This window comes from Glycine soja, chromosome 16 (assembly GCF_004193775.1).
Source record: "Glycine soja cultivar W05 chromosome 16, ASM419377v2, whole genome shotgun sequence".
NCBI lineage: Eukaryota > Viridiplantae > Streptophyta > Magnoliopsida > Fabales > Fabaceae > Glycine > Glycine soja.
The window spans coordinates 29,812,950-29,837,942 of NC_041017.1; the positions used below are offsets into that span (position 1 = coordinate 29,812,950).

The 24,993-nt window shown below is 31.4% G+C and overlaps 2 protein-coding genes across 2 annotated transcripts; one reads left to right on the forward strand and one right to left on the reverse strand.

Annotated features, from left to right (window-relative positions):
- Positions 1 to 3,893: 3,893 nt before the first annotated feature.
- On the forward strand, positions 3,894 to 5,196 carry LOC114389113. The gene is made up of 2 exons (XM_028349709.1): positions 3,894 to 4,295; positions 4,924 to 5,196. Exons 1-2 carry the CDS (start codon positions 3,970 to 3,972, stop codon positions 4,988 to 4,990), a joined length of 393 nt encoding a protein of 130 aa, XP_028205510.1. The 5' UTR covers positions 3,894 to 3,969; the 3' UTR covers positions 4,991 to 5,196.
- Positions 5,197 to 17,523: 12,327 nt separating this feature from the next.
- LOC114390307 (zinc-finger homeodomain protein 6-like) lies at positions 17,524 to 19,528 on the reverse strand. Its single transcript, XM_028351012.1, has one exon. The coding sequence runs from the start codon at positions 18,706 to 18,708 to the stop codon at positions 17,755 to 17,757; it is 954 nt and encodes a 317-aa protein (XP_028206813.1). The 5' UTR covers positions 18,709 to 19,528; the 3' UTR covers positions 17,524 to 17,754.
- Between the last annotated feature and the right edge of the window lie 5,465 nt (positions 19,529 to 24,993).

Here is a 24,993-nt window from a genome sequence, read left to right on the forward strand (position 1 = left end):
ATGTGTGTTACTTGGAAGGTATGTAATGGTATATGAACATCTCTTTTTGGGATCATGTGTAGGTGGGAGAGCAAAGTCTCGTTGATAAATATAATAGGCTCTTTTTGAATTTCATCCAACAACAATATCAAGTGAGGGATGTTGGGGGTTGGGTGAATGGAAATTAGGAATGGATGCTAGCATGGAGGAGGTCATAGTTTACTTGAGAAATGTCAATGGTGGACAACTTAGTCCCTGTGTTGGGCGAGATACAACTAAAGGAACATGAAGTTGTTAGGATGTTATTGACTAAACATGACTTTATATTGGCAATACTTCATAGCACATATTGAGAGACAACCTTGGATATCAAGAAGAGTTTTTCTACAAGTTGCTTGAGGTGTCTGCAATTCTACTAATATAGCATCTTTTGTTTGGAGGGTGGTGAAAAATAGGTTGCCAACTAAGGACAACCATGATAAGAGTAGAGTAAACCTTGCCAGGGTGGCTATAGGGGGACTCTCATTTTATGATTGACAAATGCAACCAATTTTGTGCTTGAAACCTTATAAGGATATTTCTTATGATCGTATTCTTATCAAGGTAGGCCAAGGTTTATACAGTGCTATTATAGTTGGTTGGGTAGGGTTCAAAATAGTATGGAGACTTAATGTGGTGTTGCGTTAATAAATTCAATGAAGGGGTTTATGTTTGGTGATACATGGGGGCAGGTGATGGATGAATTTTATGGTGTGTTGTTGGTCATGACATGATCAAATATGTATGCTATTGGGTAGGTTTTGTTGTAAGAGGTATGATTGGATGTGGTATAGGTATATGAGGGAACATGTTTCTTGCATATCATAAATGTTTGTTTATAAAATTTGGGTGGTCCTAGTTTTATAGCATTTGGACGACAATGACAACAATGATTATGCATTTAACTAACATGTTTGATGCGAGCATGTATAGGGGTATTCACGGGTTGGTTTGATTCGGATTTAAGGAAAATAAATATGGACCAATTCATTTTAATTGGTTAAGTCTGGTTTAGATTTCAAAATTAAATTTGTCTAATTCAAACCAAACCAACCTGATAATGAATGGGTTGGTTCGATTTGGGTCATTGGATATCCAATCAATTTTTTATTAGATAACTTTGAAAAAAAAAATTAAAATAACATGATTTTGTCCTGGTTTTGACAAATAATGATGTCATAATATAATATAAAAAACATATTTGAATGTTATTAATTTATAACCAACTAAATAATAACATATAAAACAAACATGATTAATTGATTAAATCATAAGATTCTATCTATATATAATAATTAAAAGGAAAGGAACAAAATTATCAAACCCAAACTTGAATTCTGAGGACAAACTGAAGTATAATACAATGAAAAGATTCAAAAGAATATAATAGTAGGTAAGTTGAGTATTAAAAAAATAATAGATATCTGATTTGTTTGATTTTGGTTGGTCCAAATTTAAAAAATGTAAATCCGATATCTAAACCAATCAATATTGAATTTTAATTGATTTTATTCGAGTCCAACCCAAATAGAAATCCAAACCAATTAAATTGATTTGATTTGGATTTATCAAATTTATCCGGACCAATGCACACTAGATAGTAGGAAACACACATATACTCTAATTGATGAGCTTCTATTTTATACCAATTGAATTTATTGGTACTAGTTGTTTGGGGGCACCTATGTATCGCGTTAGTTTCTAGTGCTTTTTCTGTTCATTTGGTTACTTTGTATTTAAGAGCATTTGTATTCATAAATATGTAGTTATCATTTGTCGTATGACTATTTTTGGTGGTGGGTGTTTAATATTGTAACTCGATTGTACCTTTTTCATATATATATATATATATGCGCGCGCGCACGTTAATGAATACCAAAATATTTATCACAGAAAAGCCCAAATCAAATTTTGTTTTTTTTAATTCAATTTAGAGATAGGATAGTAATTTATTATTTAAAATTTTAAAAAATAAAAAATCTCATTACTCTCTCATTTATCCCACGTTTCTTGCTCTTCAATTCTCTTCTTTTCATTACAAAGAGAAATCTAGACTTAGATCCATTTATAATTTAAACACACTTTTCATATCAAAGGTGATCAGTGTTCCACGCATAAAAGCAATCTGGAGTAACCATTCATTTTATTGTGGTTCCATGGAAACCAAACAAATTCAGAAAAAAGGAAACTCCTCGTCAAAGTTTATTCAAAAGGATTAGAAACCATAACAACTTATTCCATGAAAGCATAATCCACTAAGCACCGAAGTTGCAATCAATTATAAAAGAAAAAGTTGCAATCAACAAATGCAAGTGGGTTGGGGTTGATGATGCTGCAGCTAGAGCATGTCAATGGAGGCGCAGTTGAGAAAACGTAAGGGAACATGATGTATATATATATATATATATACACACACACACGAGTACTCATTACAAATGAATGAGTTTTTTTATATATGACTACTCAACTTCATTTACGGAACTCTCTTTTAACAATTAATTTGCTTAAAATGAGTAGTAAAAGGAGGCCTAACCACCATATTATAGTTCATCTTGAATCTCTGCAACACTCTTTCAATTTGGTCTACTAAGAATCAATCTAGTAACTCCTAAGTCTTTCATGATAAAATGATTTATCTAGCTAGCTGTGTCTTCAACCAATTAATCTTGTGAATAGTTTTCTCAATAACAAGCATCTCGTTGCATACAATGACAAAATAATAAAGTCATTCTGAGAGAACAATTTTACAAAGACACAATAATAAAAAAATAGTCTTCATGTAACTATGCTAACATAAGCAAACTTTTAAAAAAAATAACTTCTTATAATAAAAGAGAAAATTTTGTGAATTTGAGGGACTAAAAAAAATTCTAATCCTTCAAAATGAAATTGAAAAACTAAAAATAAAATATTACGTATTTGAAGGGTTAAAAATAAAAAAAAATTATTTGAGGGACCAAAACAAAAAGTGTCCCAAATTTAGGGATTTAAAATATATTTAAGTTATGAAAAGTTATATAAGAAATAAATTTAATTTAAAAATATTTATCACTTTATATTTTGAGAAAAAAAACATTTTCTATTTATTATTGGTGTTTAAATCTCTTAGGAAGCTTTTTAATTGGTAGATAAAATCAAAAGTGACTCAAGTTTTACCGCTTAAAAATATATTTAAACTTTTTCACACGCTTTTGTACGCTGTTTAAATTATTTTTATCTCCCAACTTTTTCTTATATTCCTTCCACCTCCGACTCATCATCTAAATCAAGACTATTATTATATTTAAATTTAAATATGTTGAAAGTCTCTAATAAATGATTAAATTTTATTTTAAATTCTTAATAAAAAAGTTATTATTTTAAATCTTTGATATATTAAAAATTAAATTTTAAATCTCTATTATTAATTTAATGATGACATGACATCATCATAATTATTAACAATGTTAAAAAAATCAATTTATAAAATAATTCATCATCATTTAATCAATGATAAGAACTTAAGATAAAAGTTTAATATACTGAGATATCATAAAATTTAATAATTTATCGGCGAACTTACTAATATTTAAGCCTTATATTTACCAATGTTTAAACAGTATTTTCTTTTTTTTGGAAATCAATAAGCACCATATATTTATGCGTACCGATAGCATTTCACATTCCGTAAAAAATTCTCCAACCATGAGAACAGAGTCTAGAGAAGACGTACTACATATCCTCTATGCGAGGAATTTGCGTGGCTAAGAACCGAGTTGCTCCAAAAAAACCCGTTAAATCGATCACCATTGGTTGCTTTATGCTTCACTATAAATACACCCCTAAGCAAATTAGTTTAACACAAAAGAAATAAAAAATAAAAAAAGAATAAAAGAGTACGTATTCTCTCACCAATAAATAAATAAAAGAGCAATAGAAGAATATATCATTTTAATTTTTAAGAATAAAAAGATGAAGACCCAGAACATGATGTTTGTTGTGTTGGTGGTGTGCCTTGCCGTGTGCGTGGGCACTTCCTGGGGTCATTTTTTTGATGATACCACAGGCAAAGCAGAACAGGCCAAGGACGCCGCCGCGCCGACGGTTTACTCCGCCATGGATGCCGCCGCACCAACGGTTGACTCCGTCATGGATGCCGCCGCACCGACGGTTGACTCCGCCATGGATGCTGCCGCACCGACGGTTAAATCCGCCATGGATGCCGCTGCACCGACCATTGATGCTGCTGCGCAGAAGTCCGGGTCTTTTGCTTCATGGGCTTATGACAAAATTTCCCGGTAATCTCTCTCACTCTCACATATGTTAATCTATGAACTTCGGTCTTTTGTCGTGTCCAATGTTCGACACACATCCGTGATAGTATTCGACATCGACACGACACTTATACTGCGTTTTATATTTTAAATATTATAAATGTTCACGTGTTTAATATGTGTGTCATTATTGGTGTTTCATAGATATTAATTACTAATCACTTTTTTATTAAATAGTATCTTGAATGGAAAAAGAAGAAAAAGCTACCAGTATTTACTAATGATTTGACGTTGAATGAATATTTCTTTTTAAAGGAAATTAAATTATTAGTATGCGGAATGTAAATTTAGTAATTATGTCAATAATGTGATATATCATAGTGACACATGTTATGGTTAATATATTAATTGTTATGTATTTTGTTTGATATTTCAAAAGTTAATATATAAAAATAATATTAAAGGAGTTTAATTTAGATGGATGAGGAATGTATTTAATTGTTGTAAACATCTCATTCCTATCTTAATTAGATTCTCACGGATAAAAAAGAAAAAAAATTATCCAAAGTATCATACATTGCTTTCTTGTTCATATAACCTCATGAGTTATGTTTTTCACCCATTAGTTTCCAATTGTTTTTGCATGTTATAGTGGCTTGGGGTTCGGAACGGAAGAACCAGTGGCACAAACGAAGTATGAAGAGACCAAGACTAATTAAGTAAGAGAGAACTCCAAGTTCAATGGATTATTAGGGACTCCTAATATGTTGCTAATTAATGGGATATAACGAGTCTGCCTTTTCTTTTCTTTTTGATTTTTTGATCCTTTTGATCCCACAACTGTGGCTAGGTTCCCCAGTTGCTGAGGTTTTTTGACTTGGGCTAAGTGAACCCTAATAATACTTTTTCTTTTTTGTTACGTTCACATTTTCTCTTCAACGTCTCGTTTATCTCTCTACTCTCTTAATTTTTAGCTTGCTCTTCATTTAATTTTCTCCATCTTAACACTTTAACACACTACTCTATAGCCTATATTTGGCCTTTAATTAATAATGTTTTTATAACAGTGATTCTTTTCTAAATTGCTATTAATTATTAAATGAACGAAGACATGCATTTAATACATGGTAGTTAATAAAATTAGAACCATTATTAACGGACAATTCCTTCCATATACAACTGCTATTAAAATTGTATCTAAAACGGAAATTTAGAATCTGGGTATGTAGTTAGGTTTTGTTTAATAAATTTTTCCATAAATATTTACTGCAGAATAAAATAAAGAGAAAAAATAAATAATTTCTTATCCTAATTGGTTAAAATTAATTTATGCATAAATTAACTTATAAAAATTATTTCATATTATACTCTCCGAAAATTGATTTTAACTTATATATATATATATATATATATATATATATATATATATATATATATATATATATATATATATATAAAGTTAGTTTTAACAGCTTATGGGAAAAAAAATCCTATAAGTGATTGTGAAGAATTTTATCCAAACAAAACTTAAACTGCTTTCGAAGTTCAAAAGATAGCAACTATAAAACGGTCCAAATTTGAATAATTAACCCTATTATATACCCGCCTCCATGCTGAAATGTTGCTGTAAACTTTCGACCAAGCTCAGCACCAAAACTCTCATTGCATTCTCACTCCAAGAACTTACTAGGCACTAGCTACATTGAGGATATAGCTCATGATCCAACACTTTAATTAATTGTCATTATATTATTAATGAAAGCCCCGCCATTGCCTCCCCATCAAGCAGGTTCAAAACCAACACGTTTCCCTTCTTAGTAAAAGCCATTGCTCATTCCTTACTTGTCCTAGAACTTGTGTTGCAGGTGTTTTGATTAATAGCTAATTATTTCATTTTAGTCTATGAATTGGCTTTTTGTTAAACAAAACGAGAGAAATAATACGAGAGGAGTGAATTTTGGTTCTGACAAAGTGATGACGAGCTGTTGTATGTCGAATGAGAATTCATTCCTCAATTTTGAGAATTTTTAAGACATAATTTATAATAATTAATCATAATTCTATCGGTTATTCATGTGATATCTTTCTACTCTTGTTTAGGAAGATATCACATACACATACATACATATATATATATATATATATATATATATATATATATATATATATATATATATATATAATCGTCTAAATTTTAAGGTGTTTTTGAGATCAATTATAAATTTTATTGAAATAAATAAACCAACAGATCATTTTTAAGAATGATATATGAGAATTTCATTTCGTATGATTCAAACAAAAATATTTAAATAATATTTATAACGAAAACTAATATGTATAATAGAAAATTTAAATTTTTTTTATTTAATCGTATGATTCTAATTTTCTTTCACGATAATAAAAAATAGAAATCCAAAAATTATTCTTTTTTATTATAAGGTGTACACATCTTTTGCTTTAGAAAAAAAAAAAACTCATTCCTGATGTATTTAGATTACTCTAAAACAAAGGGTGATTTTGTAATTTAGGTTTTTCTAAAAAATAAAAAATAATTTAAAATCCTGTTTTCTCTCTCCACGATCTTGTCGTATTCTGTTTGCACTGCGTGTTGCCTGTTGTGAATCTTCAAGCTCCTGTCCGTATTGAAAGCCTCACGGACCTCATCTATCTCCTCTTGATTGTCGATGGCAAGTCCACGATCATGGCAAAAGCCCAACACTGATTGATTTAGACTGCGATATATGTATCTCGTGCATAGGGAGAAGCTTATAACTTGAATCTTGTACGAAACTTAATTACATGGAATTGAAGTTATATTTTGCACCCAAAGCTTTTAGAAGATAAAGGTGAGAAAAGGGATGCAGTAGAAGTTCAATGAAGTGCGCCTTGCTAGTGGATGTTGTAGCTTTTAGAAGATAAACCCAAATTTGCAGATCGAGTACCATTACGCAGTGGATTTTGTGGGACAAAGAAATTAGGATTTTAAATTATTTATATTTAAAAATAGAATAAAATTACATAAATGTCATTTAATGTACACCGGTCTAAAAAAAATGAGTTTTTTTAGTCCAAAACAAAGGGTGTTGAATCTTAACATACACCTAATTTTTTAAGTGGGTTTATATTAAACAACCCATGAAAATGTTAATTTACATCAGACTTGTACATGATGTACAGTGTGAGTAAGAAGCAAAATCTATGTAAAGTGTCCCCCCCACTGGTGTACTACCCTACAAAAAATAAGACAGCCCCCCACAGAAACAACTCTGAGGGGGTTCAGCAAAACCCAAAAACCAGACATAATTAATTGTTTGGCGGAACGAGACTAACTTTAGTCTTTGCTTTACATTTTCTTAATTTTTTCGTTGAATTGCATATAATATCATCTAGTTAATAATTTTTCAATCCTCTTAGTGTTTTTTTATGTTAACTTCTTGAGCTGATTTATGTTGCTCAAATAATCAATTGCCAAATCTATGTGAAAATTACTATTAACACTACTAATTTTACAATTGACACTATCCACGTGAGAATTTTTTTTTAAATTCCAAAAATATCCTTCCAACAAAAATATGATTTTGTAACTTCTGATTCATAGTTGTGTAACAAAATTATATTTTTGTTGTAAAGTATGGGGGTGGGAAAAAATAACAACAGATGTATAATTTTGTTACATAACTGTGTAACAAAATCATATTTTCATTGTAAAATATAGAGGAAGAAAAAAGTAACAATGAAAATATAATTCAACTGAATCATAATTCCATTGTAAAATATGAGAATGGGGTTAAAAATAACACCGAAAATAAGATTTTGGTGCAAGTTATTTCTCACCCCCTTTTCAATGGAAGCAAATTTTCGTTACATAATGTCAAACAAAAAAACAATTGATGGCAACTCGTTAGCCTTAAGTGCAACATTGTGATGGCAACAACTTTGTCCTTCCTCCCCCCTTACTCGACACACACCAAACCAAACTCACTCAGTTTCTTAGACCAAATCAAAAGGCATCATCTTTCTTCCTCCCTAAACCCTTCAGACCAAATCAAAACACATCACACCAAACCTAGAAACCCCTCAACAAAACCTGCAACACAATCCAAGAGAACCGCATGGCAGAACCCATTGACATAGATTTGAAGACGAAGAGTTGCGCTGATAACTACGAAATTTGGATTTAATTGATAGTCAATTTTGACTAAGAATGATTAGAATTATTTTACTTTATTGTTGTTTTCAATTAAATAATGAGGAATTTAATAGCATGTTAATTTTTTACCAACAGGATTCAAAATAAGTAAATTACAAGTGCTTTGGAGAAAAATTGGTGCAAAAACTTAAAGAAAAAACCTTGAAAAAAAAGTTGAAGAAGGGACAACTTGTTTAGCACACAAGCCAGGCTTAACGCACCTCCTCGCTTAGCGGTCAAGCTGAAGCTTAGCGCGAAGAAAGCTCAAGAAGAAGCCTAAAGGCGCACTTAGCACGAAAGTGACACTAAACATGTGAACGCCTCGCTAAGCTCGGACATTGTTGCGTTCAACGCGTGATTCCCCCACTAAGCTCAGAAGTGCGCGCTCAACGTGAGGTTGTGCGAAATTTAAGCTACCTTAGGCCTATAAAAGGAGTAGGAAGTAGAAGGGAAAAACACATTGAGACTCAGAGTTCTCCATTGAATACACCCAAAGCCTGAGCATCTCTCATAAGGGAAGCCCTCTTTATTTTAGCCATTCCCCCCTCCTCCTTTATCCATCCCTCTCCTTCTTCCATCCACATTAGCCCCTAAAGTGTAAAGCCTCACTTGGAAATGAGAGGCTAAACCTCATTGTTGGGAGTCTAGCAGCCAAAGGTCCTTGTAATGTAATCTTTCCTTACTATTTTTTTAATGCAATGTCAATTTTTATTGTTTCATTCCTGTGCTTTATTGTTATTATATGGCCTGATCATCCATGCATATGTTTAGGGATTAGGCATTGGGAAGTGTTTAATTTCTAAAGAACTGGAAAAGGGCGTCTAAAAAACTCATTGCTAAGGATAGAATGATTTTGTTTTGCCTATGCATACATCTTCAAACTTTATGCAATTTACTGTTTTATCACTGCAAAGGGATTTGGGAGAGAGAATAGATAAATTAGGTTCTTCATTGTGAGGGATCAATGTTGAGTATCTTAGTAGATGTAGGTGGAAACTGGAATCGCATTAAATAGAGAAACACATTAACATTGCATCAAGGGTGGTTAGGCATGCTATGCCCCAACATATTTAAATTTTGAAGTTATATTTTGCATTTAGTATTGTTTATTTTTCTTTACTTTTAATTTATAATTCTTCCTTTCTTCTCTCTATTACAATTCTTTATCTCTTGCTTACAAATTGGGTATACATCAACTAAAGTACAAACAAAGTTCCTGTGGATTTAACACTCGGACTTCCTTTTTAACTTTATTACTTGTGACAATTTGGTGCACTTGCCAATGAGTTAACACGCACACACAAAGCCTTAGAGGTTGAGGTCACACTCACAAGTGTCATGGGTCCTAAGTAAGCGGCAACATTAAGCTGCTAGACCGTGGCGGTGCTTCTCACGACCAACATTGGGATCATTGGGTTCATATCTTGTGCGAAAAATGGTGCAATGAGTATGGGTTGAGTGGTGGCATGGTGAGTGATCGAATAGATTTGGCCAGAGTGAGGGGGGCGACAATGTTGTATCTTGACAAAGGTAAAGGCACGTGGAAGTGTTAGAAGATGTGGGTAGGGTGGCTTTGTGAGAAGTCTAAGGAGAAAATGAGGGGTGTAGGGATTTGGTGAGTGGACAAAAAAGGAATTTCATAAAATTTGGTAGTGCCAATAGCACTGTATTGTACAATATGAGATAATTGCGTAGAGCATTCAAAGAAATGAAAAGAATGGAAGGAATTTGACAATCTTCACCATTCCCCTAGAGATATTGCATAACTTTAGTCACCATCGTTGTTTAGACGTTGGGGCATGGACATACTTGATCCTTTCCCAATTGCAAAGGGTCAACTCAAATGTTTTTTGGTTGCCATTGATTCCTTCACCAAATGGATTGAGGTAGAACCACTTTCCAAAATCACTGCTCAAAAGGTTTAGAAGTTCACATGGAAGTCACTAATTTACAAACATGGTCTTCCTTTTTTCCATAGTTATAGATAATGGCAAGCAATTTACAAATAAGGGGTACAAAAAATTTTTGCAATAGCTCAGAATTAAACACTTGGTGTCCTCAGCTGAGCATCCCCAGACCAATGGGCATGCTAAAGCAGCAAACAAGGTTATCCTAAATGAGATGAAAAAGAGGATGGACAAAGCAAAAAAGACTTTGGGCTGAGGAGTTGCTTAGTATACTATTGGCATACTATTGCACCCCACAATCCACGACAAAAGAAACTCCTTTCAGACTGACCTATGCCACTAATGCCATGATCCAAGTTGAAATTGGAGAACCCTTAGCAAGAAAAGCACACTTTGAAGAAGCATTCAACGATGAAGGATTAACCTTTAAGTTGCATATGATTGAAGAGATGAGGGAGCATGCTCAGATTCAAGAAAAAGCTTGCAAGAGGAGAGAAACTCGAAAACATCAATCAAAGTTGAAGAGAAGAAAATTTTGAGTTGGCGATCTAGTATGGAAAATGAAAGAAGAACCTAGAAAAGATCATGTTGAAGCAAAACTTGCTCCAAAGTGTGAAAGACCTTTTAGAATCATTGCAACACTTCAAAATGGTGCACATAGACTTGAAGAGCTCATTCAAAAGGTCGTCCCGAGACCTGGAATACAACACACTTGAAACCATACTTCAGTTAGAAACCAGGTGTTGTACTCTTTTTCCTACTTTAGTCTTTTTTTCCCAATTAAAAAAGTAGGGTTTTGGTTGAAGAGGTTTTAACAAGGCGCACTTAGGTCAATGTAAAAAGAAATTATTATCGTTATAATCACTTAATGAAATCCTTTTACAATTTATCTCATTTGTTGTTTATTACTGCCATTACTTATCTTATATATCTACTAATGCAAGTCGAAAAACACAAACATAAAGGAAAAATAAAGTGAAAATGTCTTGCACAACATTTTGTATGGACCTATTCATGTCTTACAGAAATCTATCTAATGACCTTTTCAAGTCTTGTACAAACAGTACAATGACCTTATATGTCTTTGTGAAAACACATATTGACCTTTAAAGCCAAGTACAACCAGTATGCCGGGAAAAAGTAAATTAGAGGAATAAGGTTATAAAGATTAGAATCTACTTTAATATTTATGATCTATTTATCAGTAAAATATCTATTTTATTGTTAAGTTTTGTTAGTAGCCAGAATTGACCTATAGTTTTATTGCTCAATAAAGCTAAGAATTAGTACATCATAACATTGAGTATGATTAACTTAATCGACCCTTAGAAAATTTTCAAACATAAGTATAAACAAGATACTTATTTCATTAAAACTAAGAATTAGTACATCATAACATTGAAAACAAACAAAACACATTGCCTAAAGGTTTGCATGATCATCAAAATAAAAACTTAAAAAGAATTAAGATTGGAGCATTGGAGGCCGATGCAGGACTTGAAGTCACTTCTAAATCTCATTCCTTAGAGTTTGCCCCATTTCCATAAGCATCCTCAAAACTCTCCATTTGAGATTCCCTCGCTAGCTCTTTATTCTTCACATCCTTCAACACATCAAAATTCTTCAAGATTATCATAGAAGCAAATAGAGCAACTTGGTGAAGAGCTTTTTGGAAGCCATTTTCATGACCCATCATGAAGACTTGTTGCATCTACAATGTATGCCCATCACTTTTCTTCTTTTACTCCTTTTCAAAACTAGCAAGTTGGTTTCAGAGTGTTGAAGTTTCCTCCTTAGCCAATTTCTTTTCTTCTAAAAGATTATTCCTTTCCAACTCAAGGGCCTTTTTCTTCTCCTCTTCTATAGTCAATTGATTTCTCAAAGCACTAACATTTTTCTTGGTTTCAGATAAATTCTTAATAGTGGTGTTGAATTTCTGATTGAGACCATCAATGACCTTGACTAGCTTTTCATTATCAATAGTTTTTGAAAAAAACCATCTTCTCATAATTGGCAAGGTCATCAACAATCTCAATCTTCTTAGTCAACAAAAGGTTTTTCTCATTGATGGCCTTGATTAGTTTCTTCCTCTCCTCCAAGATCATCTTAAATTTGGTCTCCAACTCAAAATATTTAATTCTCCAATGGCGAACCAAAGTAGCAGACCAGAGAAGGAACACTTCGGTAGAGTCTGTAAAGGAAAATATCACAAGAAATGAAGGGGTTGAATTATGATTTAACGTAATTGGTGAGATATTTTTAAAACAACAAGGTTTTTTGTCTGTAAGAATAACTTTGTAAGAATGAATGATAACCTCTATTACAAAAACTCTTCAGACAATGAGAAAAACAAATTTATGAAAAGAAAATTTATCTTAAAATGATCAAAACGTGATTCTAACCCAAAGTCAGTTAAAAGCAGAGAGAAGGCTCAAGATAGACAGACACAAAATATTTATACTAGTTCGTGTCTACCATTGAGACAATGTCTAGTTCTTGGTAAACCACCAAGTTTCATAAACTTTTCACGAGTTACAAGTATTATGTTACGACCACTTCTGTCTCTTACAAGTCAAACTCTACCTCAAGTCTAATCAACACCTAATACTGTTTGTTCTACCAAACCATTGTTGGTTCCAACCAAATCAAACAAGATTTATAGTTGAGGATTGCTCAAAGAATAACCCAAAATCTCCTTACAGACACATAAAATTCTAAGGACCCAGTCTTTTTCTCAGGATATTCAAGGTTTTTTGAGAGCTTTTTCTAATCTTGCAAAAAAAAAAATTCATAAAGGCTTGTTGAAGAATAGTAAGAGAAAATATGCACAGAAGATGAACTACTTCATCTTCAAACAATTCTGGTTTATATAGGTCTTCGACTTTAGGTATTTATTGTCTCATAATGGGTAGATCTTCCTTTGATCTTCCATAAAAGAGTCTGAGAAAATATGCGCAGAAGATGAACCATTTTAATCTTATGATTAAATGCATGTCCTTTTCTCATGCAGAGAGCTTTTTCTTTAAGGCTTATGTGTACAAGAAATTGCAGTAGGTAGTCACTTCTTTGTGTCAAAGCAAGTACTACATAACAGAGCTCGTCTTTTGATGGCACATCAGATCTTGACTTCATTTATTCTTCATAGGATTCAACAGATCCTAGGAGAATGTTTCTGCATACAGAATCTCAAACACAGAGTAATAAATGAAGTATTAAATATTATACCATATGCAATAACAAATCATAACCTTATCTACCTATTGTCTAAAAACATTAGATGCAGATATTGAAAGGATATCAAACGCATACTTTTGTATTTGTTTGCATCTAATCAAAATAACTAAGGATCTTGATTCATCTTTCATATGTAAATGTCCTTTGACTCAACAATTTCCCCTTTTTTGATGATGTCAAACAATTACAAATGTAAAGATGAAAACTAACTAAAAGCATTTCGTTGAAAAGCACATTAGTAGCCATATCAAATGCAATAAAATATAAGATAGACAAGAAACTTGAAGCATCATAAGACTTTTAGATAAAGTTTGAACAGGTAACAAAAAACATTTCTCTTTTAATCATGTAAAATTTTCACATTAAGGAAATGTGTTTTGGAGTACATTAATAGATAGAATTCACCATAGAAGTTCCCCATAAGATTGTGCTTTCTTCAGACTTTGACACTTTATCTTTTACATTAACATCAGGGGTCACTTCTGGTCCCTTTATCAAGTCTTTAAAAGTCTCCTAGTTAGAGAGAAATTAAATAGAAGAATTAGAGGACGATTCTAACTCTTCCCCTATACCCAAAACTTCTTTGTCTACAAGATATTTTCGATAGACAACCAAAAACTTGTCCTCAAGTGAATTAGAGCAAGACATGCTAAGAAAGAAAGTAGAAAGAAGAAGATGACAAGTAAAGAGGATGGCACAAAACATACCTAATAGAGTTGATGACCACAAAGACAAATTAAAAACAAAAGAATAACCCCGCTACACTTGACCCTTCACCAGAAACCTCTCAAACTTAAAAATCTTGAATGAATGTGGAAAGAAGGCAAAGTAAGAAAGAGAGAAAACGACAACTAGGTATTTGTAAAACTTAAAAAACTCAACAAAAACCTTTTGACTTCTCACCATAAGTGGTGACCTTGAGAGTTACAAATCTATCATGAGGCATGAGAATCAAAGCCACACCACCCTCTATCAAGGGTTTTAACCCTCTATAACATCGTTGTTTAGGGTTTTACCCTTCATACAAAGCAACATGTTCATTTAAGACCACAAACGTTTTAACACGTGTCACCATCAAAAGGCACCTAGGTTGTCATGTCTTAAATTTGAAGGTCATGATTCCTTTTGTCTGAAAAGCCATTACCATATTTGAACTCATGCATCACAATGCTTGACCGAGGTCATATCAATTGACCAATTTATTTATTGTTATTTTTCGAAGGAAAAATATTTATTTCAAAATAGATCGGTCTTAATTCATTCCTTCGACAAGTAAATTTGCTAGATCAACCAAGTCGGCTATTTTTAAATTCATTTTCACAAATATCACATCAAGCAAAGTTTTGTTGTTCAATTCATGTCATCTTATCGACATAACTTATTTTGCCATCAAGCTCTTATGTCTTCATCAAACTTAGAGCTTTGGGGCTTATGTACTGTAGGGACTCACACGTAGTCGGCATTGGCCAACCGACTACCACTCCACACACGATGCCTAAGTGGGCATCATGGATAATCACCAACTCAGTTATCGTCACCCTCTATAAGACATAAGACAATGTAAGAATAGGTAAATAACATTTTATTGGCATTTTATACACCTCAAACAAATGCTTACTTTACCATCATAGTCCTTTTTTAGGTATCTCATCCCACATTAGAGAATGAGCTCAATACAAGGAAAAGGAAGTCATTTACTGATTGGACAAGTGAAGAACTTAGTAAGAACATACACTATTGGTAGCGGAAATAGTAGCACCCAATCCATGTTATTGAGAGCTTTAGGTGTATGTCTTCATTACCTTGTATATTTTGTGAGAAGGATACTTGTCTTCATTATGATTTTTTGAGAAAGACACAAAAACTTATTTTTTTGTGTAGTAGGATAGACGTACACAACAAAAACAACATGTTTGTGTTGTATATTATGATTCTACACCCCTTTTATACTACGGATACTTGTTTCTAACGTGTCTTTGTCTACGAATCCCAATAAAAACAAGTTTCTATTACTTAGAAAAGTGAACATAAACAATGAAAATAATTTTATTGTGAAATTGGGAAAATTTTGAAATGTGTGATTTGGTATTTATTTTGTTTTTAAAGAAAATTAATTAAAATAATTTTTAAAACTGCTTGAAATTAAAGAAATAACTTAATAAATATAGATGGGTGAGAAAATATAGAGGAAATGATACTAAAATCAGAATAGACACATAACTCACTGTTCAAAACAATATAATAATAAAATAAAGAATGCCAAATGAAAAAATAACTTAATTAAAATGTCAAATACAAAATATAATAATAAAATAAAAAATGTCAAATAACAAAATATAATATAAGGAAGCTAGTGAATATTTTTTCAACAGGCATGATGCATTATATTTGGCTGGACCTCAAACCACTACAATTATTACCAACCGGTAATTTTGATTGGGTTTCAACACCATTATGTGTGGAGTGAGTGTTGAAGTGGCAAACTTCTTTTTTTTTTTTTACTGTTGAGTTGAAGTGACAATTGAGAAGCTTAAAAGAGGAGAAAAAGAGATTAGAAATGAAGAGGCAAGGGAAATAATATATAGTTATAAGATATTTTTTTCCACTGAAATATAGTTTTAGTAAAAGAAGATATGAGGGGTATAAAACATAAGACAAAAAGAGAAAGGATTATAATATTAGGTAATTTAAAAAAATAAGAATTAATAATAGTTATTATGTTGTTAAAAGATTTATTTTAAGTCAACATGAAAATGTAAGAAGATAATTTTTGAAACTATAAAATTTATTCTTACATTTTAAATTGCAAAACTAAAATTTTAATGAAAATTTGAAGGATATAGGTTATTGGAGTTTAGCTTTGATTAATTTAGATAAACCATTTCATAAATACTTAAATGAAAATAAAATAAGAAAATAAAGTAAATTAATTGTGTATTTCAATTTTGTAAAAGATTTATGATCTAACTTTAAAAAATGGATAAATTAATTTTAAATAATAAAAAATTGAGTCTTTTTTTCAATATTTATTAGTTTATAATTTAAATTTTAAAAAATATAGCATAAGTTCATATTCATCTAAACCTAATTACACACCAAAAAATCACACATTTTAATTTTATGAGAACAAAAAAATATACAAAAAATTTTACGAGTTTAGATTTTAAATTTTTTGATATTTATAATAACGAAAACATATTAGAAAAAAATAAAACATGGTATCATGCTGCATATCATGTCCTCTAGAAAAATCGTATTGCACCTATCGAAATACATAGTTCATACATATATCTAAAATGCCTGAAATCTCTGTCGTTCCCTCTTCAGCTCTTCCTCTCTCCCCGCAGTTCCTTTTTCTTTTTTTCTTTTCAGTTTGGGGTTATGTCATGATTTTATTCTTATAGACCATACACACATTGAATACCTCAGAAAGGCATTTTGAGAAAAGAGCGGGTACTGTCTCCTAATTCATTTGTCGGTGTCCTATTACAGGACAAATTTGACAAAATTGTGTGGTTGGGTGGATGTGGTGGTGGGATCCTATTTTCTCCAAAGCCCTCAACTATTTGATTTTGCAAGAAAGTGAATGGATTCACGAACCGAGGCAAGGCACCCATGATTATTATCAAAACAACAACAAAGTAGTACTTCCCAGGATAATGCATGACCTAGCTAGCCACACCTTAGGTTATTATTGCTTATAACCTAATACATACATATCCACGTTCATCTATACAACCAAAGGTTTTAATTTCGTGATCTCTATATCATCTATTATTAGTTCATTTTTTAATTCTTATGTCTTACACTTAAGTCTTCAGAGAAATTTTCGTCTACCAAAATAATGGGTGATATTTTTCTTTGATGCCTATGTTTATTATAAATCAAAGGACACACAAATTATAGAAGATTATATTTGAGATTGAAATTGAATGGTTTAATTTAATTAATAACATACAGATGAGAATACATAATAGCAGCTTTCAACTAATGTATCTAGCTAGCTACCTATTTCCTTATCTGTATAATATATTCACATCTCTGAGAGTTTAAAGTCTGGAGTATTTTTATTAGACAGAAAAATTGAAAAAAGAAGAAAAGAAATCAACAATTAAATTAAAGAGATGAGATTGATTGATTAATTAATCTAGGCTTACAATTGCTTCTTCTTCATGGCTTGCTTGCTGTTGTGCATCCAAACCTTGAAAACCTGTCTTCTTACACCAACCTGGGAGCAAAACTGATGCAGTTCCTGTTCATCTTGCTTCTGGATCTTCCACCCAAGTTTCTCAGCAAACTCCATCATCCTATCTTTCTGTTGCTGTGTGAACTTGGTCCTGAACCTCTTCTTTGAAGATGATGATGAGAGTGGTGGCTGCTGCACTGATGATGATAACAAGTTCCCTCCTCCTCTATGATCAAGGGTCTGAAACATGTTGAGATCTTCGCTTGAGGACTCAGCTGGGCCTGATCCCCCAAAGCCCAACATCACGGGCTGAACTGGCCCACCAACAACCCCATGAAGAACATGATGAGAGTGTGGAGAATGAAGAATGTTTATGTTCCTACTGTTTTTGTTGAGAACATGTTGTAGTAGTTGTGACTCTAGTACTACTCCTTGATGAGGTTCTTTTCTGTGGAAATTGCGGTGGCACTCGCAAGCTGCACACTTGAAGGATTCTGGGGTGCCCTCTTCTCCATTTGGCATGAACTCTCCACACCCATCTGTGACATGACCCCCCATGCTTGCAGCATGATTCTTCAGACATTCTCGGTATCTGAATAATGTTGTTGTTGTGTGTGGTTGTGGTTGAGGTGGTGTTGTTCTTGGAGGAGAAATAATAGGACTTGGATCTGGATCTCTTCTGGGTCTGTGATGAGGTTGTGGAAGTTGAAGAGGGTTTGGTGGGAGTGAAGGGGGATAGAGATTATGATGATGTGAAGAAGTTTGTGGTGGATCAGTGAAAACTAATGTGTGAGATTGATGAGGAGGTAATTGATCACATCTTTCACCTATTGGTGATGATAGCTTGGGACTAGAAGAGGAGTTGTTATAATCCAAAGTGCTAGGCATCTCTATGACCTTATCTTGCTCTCTCATGTCCATCAAATTTGATGATCAACTTTTAATATAAAGAAGGCCAAGATCTAAAACTTAATCTCATTTCCCTAGCTAACTCCTTTTCTTTTTTTTTTCTCTCTCTTTTTTTAATCTGATATTTTTTTTCCTTGAACAATCATCATCTCACTCGTGGGTTTTCTTTAATGGTGATTGTGGATCGTCCTGTAACGTGTTCAACCCTAATGCATCCCCTCTAATTGAAGAACAGGCTTAATCAAAGGGTTACTTGCACACCTACAACTGTTCTTTTTCTTGTGCTTATCTTGACATTGACGTTCTGGGTGCTAAGCCTACCAATTGAATTTCACTATAGTCAATACTAATAATACTATTATCGGAGAATATAATGTACGTATGTTGTAACACTAGCACGGGAAAAGTGGAAACAAGGTAGTGATACAATTTTTGTATGAAAAAGAAAAATCTTAAGAGAGAGAGAGAGAGAGAAAGGACAAAAACTGCAAAACTATTAGAAATTGAAGAAAACTTTGAGATGAGCCTATCATCTGGGTCCCTAGGGAGCCTCAATTAAGACACACCTTGGCAGCTAAATTAAACACTAATAAGATTTGAAGAGCAAGCTAAGAAGCTTAATTGCACAGCAAAACTTTGAAGTAGATAGAGAGAAAGAGAAGACCTGGAAATTAAAGACTTGTAACAAGTTTTGGCAGAGAATAAGAGAGACAAGTGGGAATTCTGAATGTTAATTTATGAGGGCATAGAATGAAGGTGTTGTTTTGTTTCCTAGCAATGCATCAAGCCGCATAAAAAAGGAACAGTGTGGGGTTGTTTTGCACTCACGGAGAGTGATGACTACACTGCAAGTTTTGTCTTGCAGAACAACCGACAAGAGGTCATGTTGGTTCTTTATCTCTCACACACCCTGCACGCTGGTCCAGTTCCTAATTATTAATTGCCTTTCTCAGCCACTCTTAATTTTTGAAACCCTAGTTAAGCCAAAACCCCTTCAAATTAATGAAATCAATGTGTGTGCTCTAAATCACCACATTATGTTTGGTAGAGAGAAAAAAATACAAGAAAAGAAAGAAATATGAAATTTAAATTAAAGAGAAAGTGAAAAAAAATTAAAATTTTATTTGTTGAAGTCAACTTTTATTTAGTTTTTTTTTTAATTTTCTCTTTAAACCAAATAAAGAAAAAAAAAAACATGTTATACGTTTTTTTTCCCTCTCAATTTTCTTTTTTTCCTACTTCACTTCTTTCATATACGGATCCTAAAAGGACTCTCTTACCAGGAATTTTCGTATAACCAAAGTCTTACACTAGCACTAGTATATTTTATTTTTTCTTCAATTTAGTCGTCTAAGTTTAAAATTCTCACTTGAATTTTAATTTAATCTCATATGCTGAATCAAATTGGTTATTTAGTTAATTTATTTTACTAATGGTATTAATTTTAAACTGACATGAATGTGATATTTTCTATAATTTATCATGAATCAACAAAATGACAAAGTTAGTGAAAGTTAAAATATATCGTTTGTTTTCATAAAATTATAAATATTTAATTTTTTTCCTATAAATTTTTTTTGTATGTTTACCCTCTTCCTAAAATTATAATATTTTATAGTTTAACTTAAGTTAAGTTTGAATTAACTGAACCTAACTTTACGCAAAATAATGTTATATTTTAATTTTTTAGATATTAAAAATAGATAATTTTTTAGAGACTAAAAACTAACATTTTAGTTTTATAAAAAAATATTTATTTATTTTTAATTTTTATTAGTTAATTAAAATTAATTAACCACATTTTTCAAGTGAATCTAGTCGAAGATCAAATCAGAGGTCTTCTCATATGAAAAGCGTAGCTTGGTTTGGTACTAGGGGCGACGGAAGAGTGAGGGGCAAAAGAAAGATGATAGATTAATTAATGGACTACTATCATTTACTGAAAACTAAAAATATTTGTTTTTACTCTAAAATAGACTTTATCACCCTTCGTTTAGAAAATATGTGAAGAGGAATAAAAAGTTATATTACTTATCATTTGAAGAGAGGGAAAAAAATAGAGAATCATGTGATCAGACTCACAAAATTTCTATCTTGAATTTTTTTTATAAGAAGAGAAAGATGATTAAACATAAAAAAAATTATTTCATTATTACTTAAATAACTATTTTACTTATAACTTATTACTTATTAAAGAAAATCACAAAAAGTATATTTATAGATTTGGCATCTAATTGAATTCTAAAAAATTAATTTAATTCATCTCTTCTTTCTATGGTATTATTTGGTAGAGAAGAGAAAAATAAGATACATGAAAATAACCAAGAATGAGGAAAAACAGATAATAAAAAAGTAAAAATTAAATATATTTGATTAAATAAAAATAAAGGAGATGAGAAGAGATATAAAAAAAAATCAAAAATAGGTAAAATAAAATATAATAAATCTTACTATTTTTAAAATTATTTTCACATTATTTCTCTTATTTCAAGCATCTTAAATTATTTATCCACCCTTCCCCTCCTAAACATGGGGTAAATTATTTTTTTCATCTGAAAAAATAAGAAAGTGACCGTATTTCGTAATTCGTACAGGCATTAGATACGTTTTGGAAAGTACATAACACCTAGGACTTCGAATCTAATAAAAAAAAAAAATCTAATGAAATCCAACGTTTTTAACTCCACCAAACCTGAGACGATCAGTCAAAACATAAAATGCATTTTGCGTATACATAAAACTAAAGAATAATTAAAATAACGTCAAATTGTTGATAATTTGAACTTTTAATATCAGTAAGTAAAACGATATTATAATAGAATGGTAATAATATTTGAAATGTTTAATTTTACAAAAAATTAAATTATATCATTTTTTTCAATCCTATAACATTCTTAAGAAAATAAAGGTTAATTACACTTTTATCCTTCAAGTACTAAAACTGTGGAATTTTAATCTTTCATATTTTGATTGTGTTAATTGGATTTTCTATTACGATTTTATTATTCAGGTTAAATTGTGCCAATTGAATCTTTGAAATATTAAAATTGTACAATTTTAGTAAATTAACATGTGAGACCTAATTTAATAAACTAACATCATTCTTCTTGTTAATATGTGATACCTAATTGACTTAATAGGAACCTGGGACTCCAATGACATATTTGCAATAGTAAGAAACCTAGTTGGCAAAATTAAAACTTTGAGAATTAAAATTATAATACTTGAGAAAATAAAAATACAACTAACCCGAAAAATAAAACATATCTAACTACCCGAGGGAAATAAAATACAAGAATAATTGGAGATACAAAGTTATCCCAGTGATTGAAAAAGAGAGATCACGAGTTGGAATATTAATTCTAATTAATTAACATTTCTAACAAAATAAACTGTTACAACAAAGGAGAATGTGAATGAAAGTTTGAAAAAAAAAGAAAGAAAAAAAAGTTTCAAGTTTTACATCGCTCAGGATAAACATTTGAATAGTGGTTTCACTCCCTATATATACAAAGCTTATTTCTTCATTTTTCTTTGCCCCACTTGAGAAGCATTTCCTCAACTTTTCTTTTTCCCTCCCATATTTCAGCTGATGCATTTCTGGCAAATTTCTCCCTCTTTCTTTCTGTCGCTCTAAAATTACGATCGGTTGTTATAGTGACTTTTCAAGTCATATTTTTTGGTTGGTTATTAGAGTGACTTTTCTAGTCTATTTTCGGTTGGTTATAATAGTGACTTTTAAAGTCATATTTTTCAGTTGGCTATAATAGTGACTTTTCAAGTCATATTTTTGGTTGGCTGTTAGAGTGACTTTTCAAGTCATATTTTCGGGTGACTTTAGAGTGACTTTTCAAGTCATACAAGAGGGTGTAATTCTAGAAAAGGTTCCCTCTGCAATGGGAATCTTATACAGTGATCTGGGCTGTTTTATCCTGGAGACGTCGTGGTTGATAGTCTGCTTGCACAATTTTTGGCAGTGCCACGAAACGTCTTAAAGAAAACGACATTGTCCGTGACTCAGCCATTAATTTTTTCGATTTGCCATAAAGTATTGTTTCAACATAAACTAACATAAAAAATAAATACAAAAAATTCTAGGCATCCTTTGTTTTCTTTAGTTCATCAGGCGTGGTGTGGGTTAATTAAAGTGGCAAAGTGAATGAAGGGCTCGCTGGGTCATTGCACAGTTTTTGTCTAGTTGTCAGATTGTGCCAGAATCTTTTGACTCTCTCTTTCTCTACTGGAGGCTGTTTGTGTTGTGTTCGTGACTAACTTTGTGCACCTGATAGATCGATGCTGCAGCAATATCTGCTACCCACTCTTTTGTTAGACAATTGACTTAACTTTACCAACCTTCCTTCTTTCAAGTTACCAAACAATGGATGCTATTTGGATTACATTTGTCTTTCACGCTTCAACTTGTGCTTGTGATGTTTTGGTTATTTTTCTGGGACTCGGGTGGGGGGTGCCACGTTAAAGACCACTATACAATGACAAACGCCCCATAGGAACGGCAGCTTTTGACTTTTTCTTCCTATACCTAATTTAATGGGAAATGATTTATATGATTTTTTTTATTTGATAATTAACTAATCTCTTTTTTATTGGATTGATTTATTTTGAAATAAAATGATCTCTTCAATTAAAATTTTATGTCTAAGTTGAAGGTTGAATCTTAAATCTTGATTAAGTGATCTAAGTACAGTTATATATCAAACCACTTGTGATGATAAAAATAAAAATAAAAGATTTTTTTAATTAAAATAGAGTGTAGATGTAAAACTTACATAATTTTTTTTCTATTTTTCTCTTATTCTTTTAATCAAATACACTCTTTATTATATAGACTTAATTGTTATTCTTTATATTTAAAGAAAAAATATAAAAGAGAAAGAGGAAAATATAAATATAATAAATAATATGATATGATAAAAAAGTTATAATTAATGTGTTAACAGAATATATGATATATAAAAATATGTATTTATCATTACTCATAATTTATAGAGTTTTGTTAATTAATATTTTTGTTCACTAGTAATTAGGGGGTAAGTGTTTTGGATTGGATCGAGTTTTGTCTATTTTTTAATTCAATCTAATTAAATTTAATTGGGTTAAATTGAATTTGGTTTAGTTTCTTTTGTCAACCCAATCCAATCTACCGATTGGTTATTGGGTTAAGGCATTAAGAAATTATTACTTTAGGTCTTAGAAAAAAAATTTAAAAAAATATCATGAAGCTCAATAAATAATAAAATAGAATTCAATAATCATAAACATAACATTGTTTTATAACTCAAAATACTTAACTCTACGATAATCATAAAACATAGTATTGTGTTACATTGGATTAGGTTGGATTTTTATGAAATCAAAAGCTCCAAACTTATCATCCAATAATCTAATTATAATGGGTTTTATTAAATTAAAACAAATACAATCCAATAATTCATTTCCACCTATAAAAATCTAATTGAATTGAATTGAATTGGATAAATTCGTGGATTAAGTCAGATCTACTTAATTACACCCCTGTTAGTAATATCAAGTAAGAAATTTGTCTAAGGAGTCTAACCCCGATTTTAAAGACAGGAGATTTAAGCAACAATTGAGTTTCTTATTGCCTAATTAATTGGGAAATCTTGAAAAAATATGTCTACTGGATCTTGTTATTTATTAGAATTTTTAGGTACACTATTGTGTATGAGTGTTTCACCTTGATGACACTTGGATAATCGGTACAACACAGCATATATATGACCCCACATCGCAATTCATTCATTCCTATTTATTCTTATCTTACTAATAAAAAAATGTGGTAGCAAACGAATCTCAAGCAAGCTATTGTAGGATGTGCTCTCCATGACCCATAAAATGCACCTTACATCCTACATGATATTTTGAGACAACTCTCCACGTTAGTCCTACTATAGGAGCGCAGACACTCGGTCTTCAGCAATCGAGTTTCCCAACAAACAGATTATCTCTAATCTATTAATATTCAAATATATTTGAACAGTTTATCTATTGATAGATAATTAATTATCTATAAGATACAATTATCTTTTATCTTTTATCTATAAGTAAATATTTATTTCTAACATTATCTAGCTATAAGCTCCCGACTATTAACTACAAGCCAGAAATTATCTGCAAAAATTACAACAACGTCAACAAATAAGGATCAGTAGTCACACTCAAATAATATAAATACAGGTTCCATTGAATTTCTCTTTCTCTCTCGCTCACTCGAGTTTTACTTAAACACATATTTGTTTTATTCACTCATATTTTTAC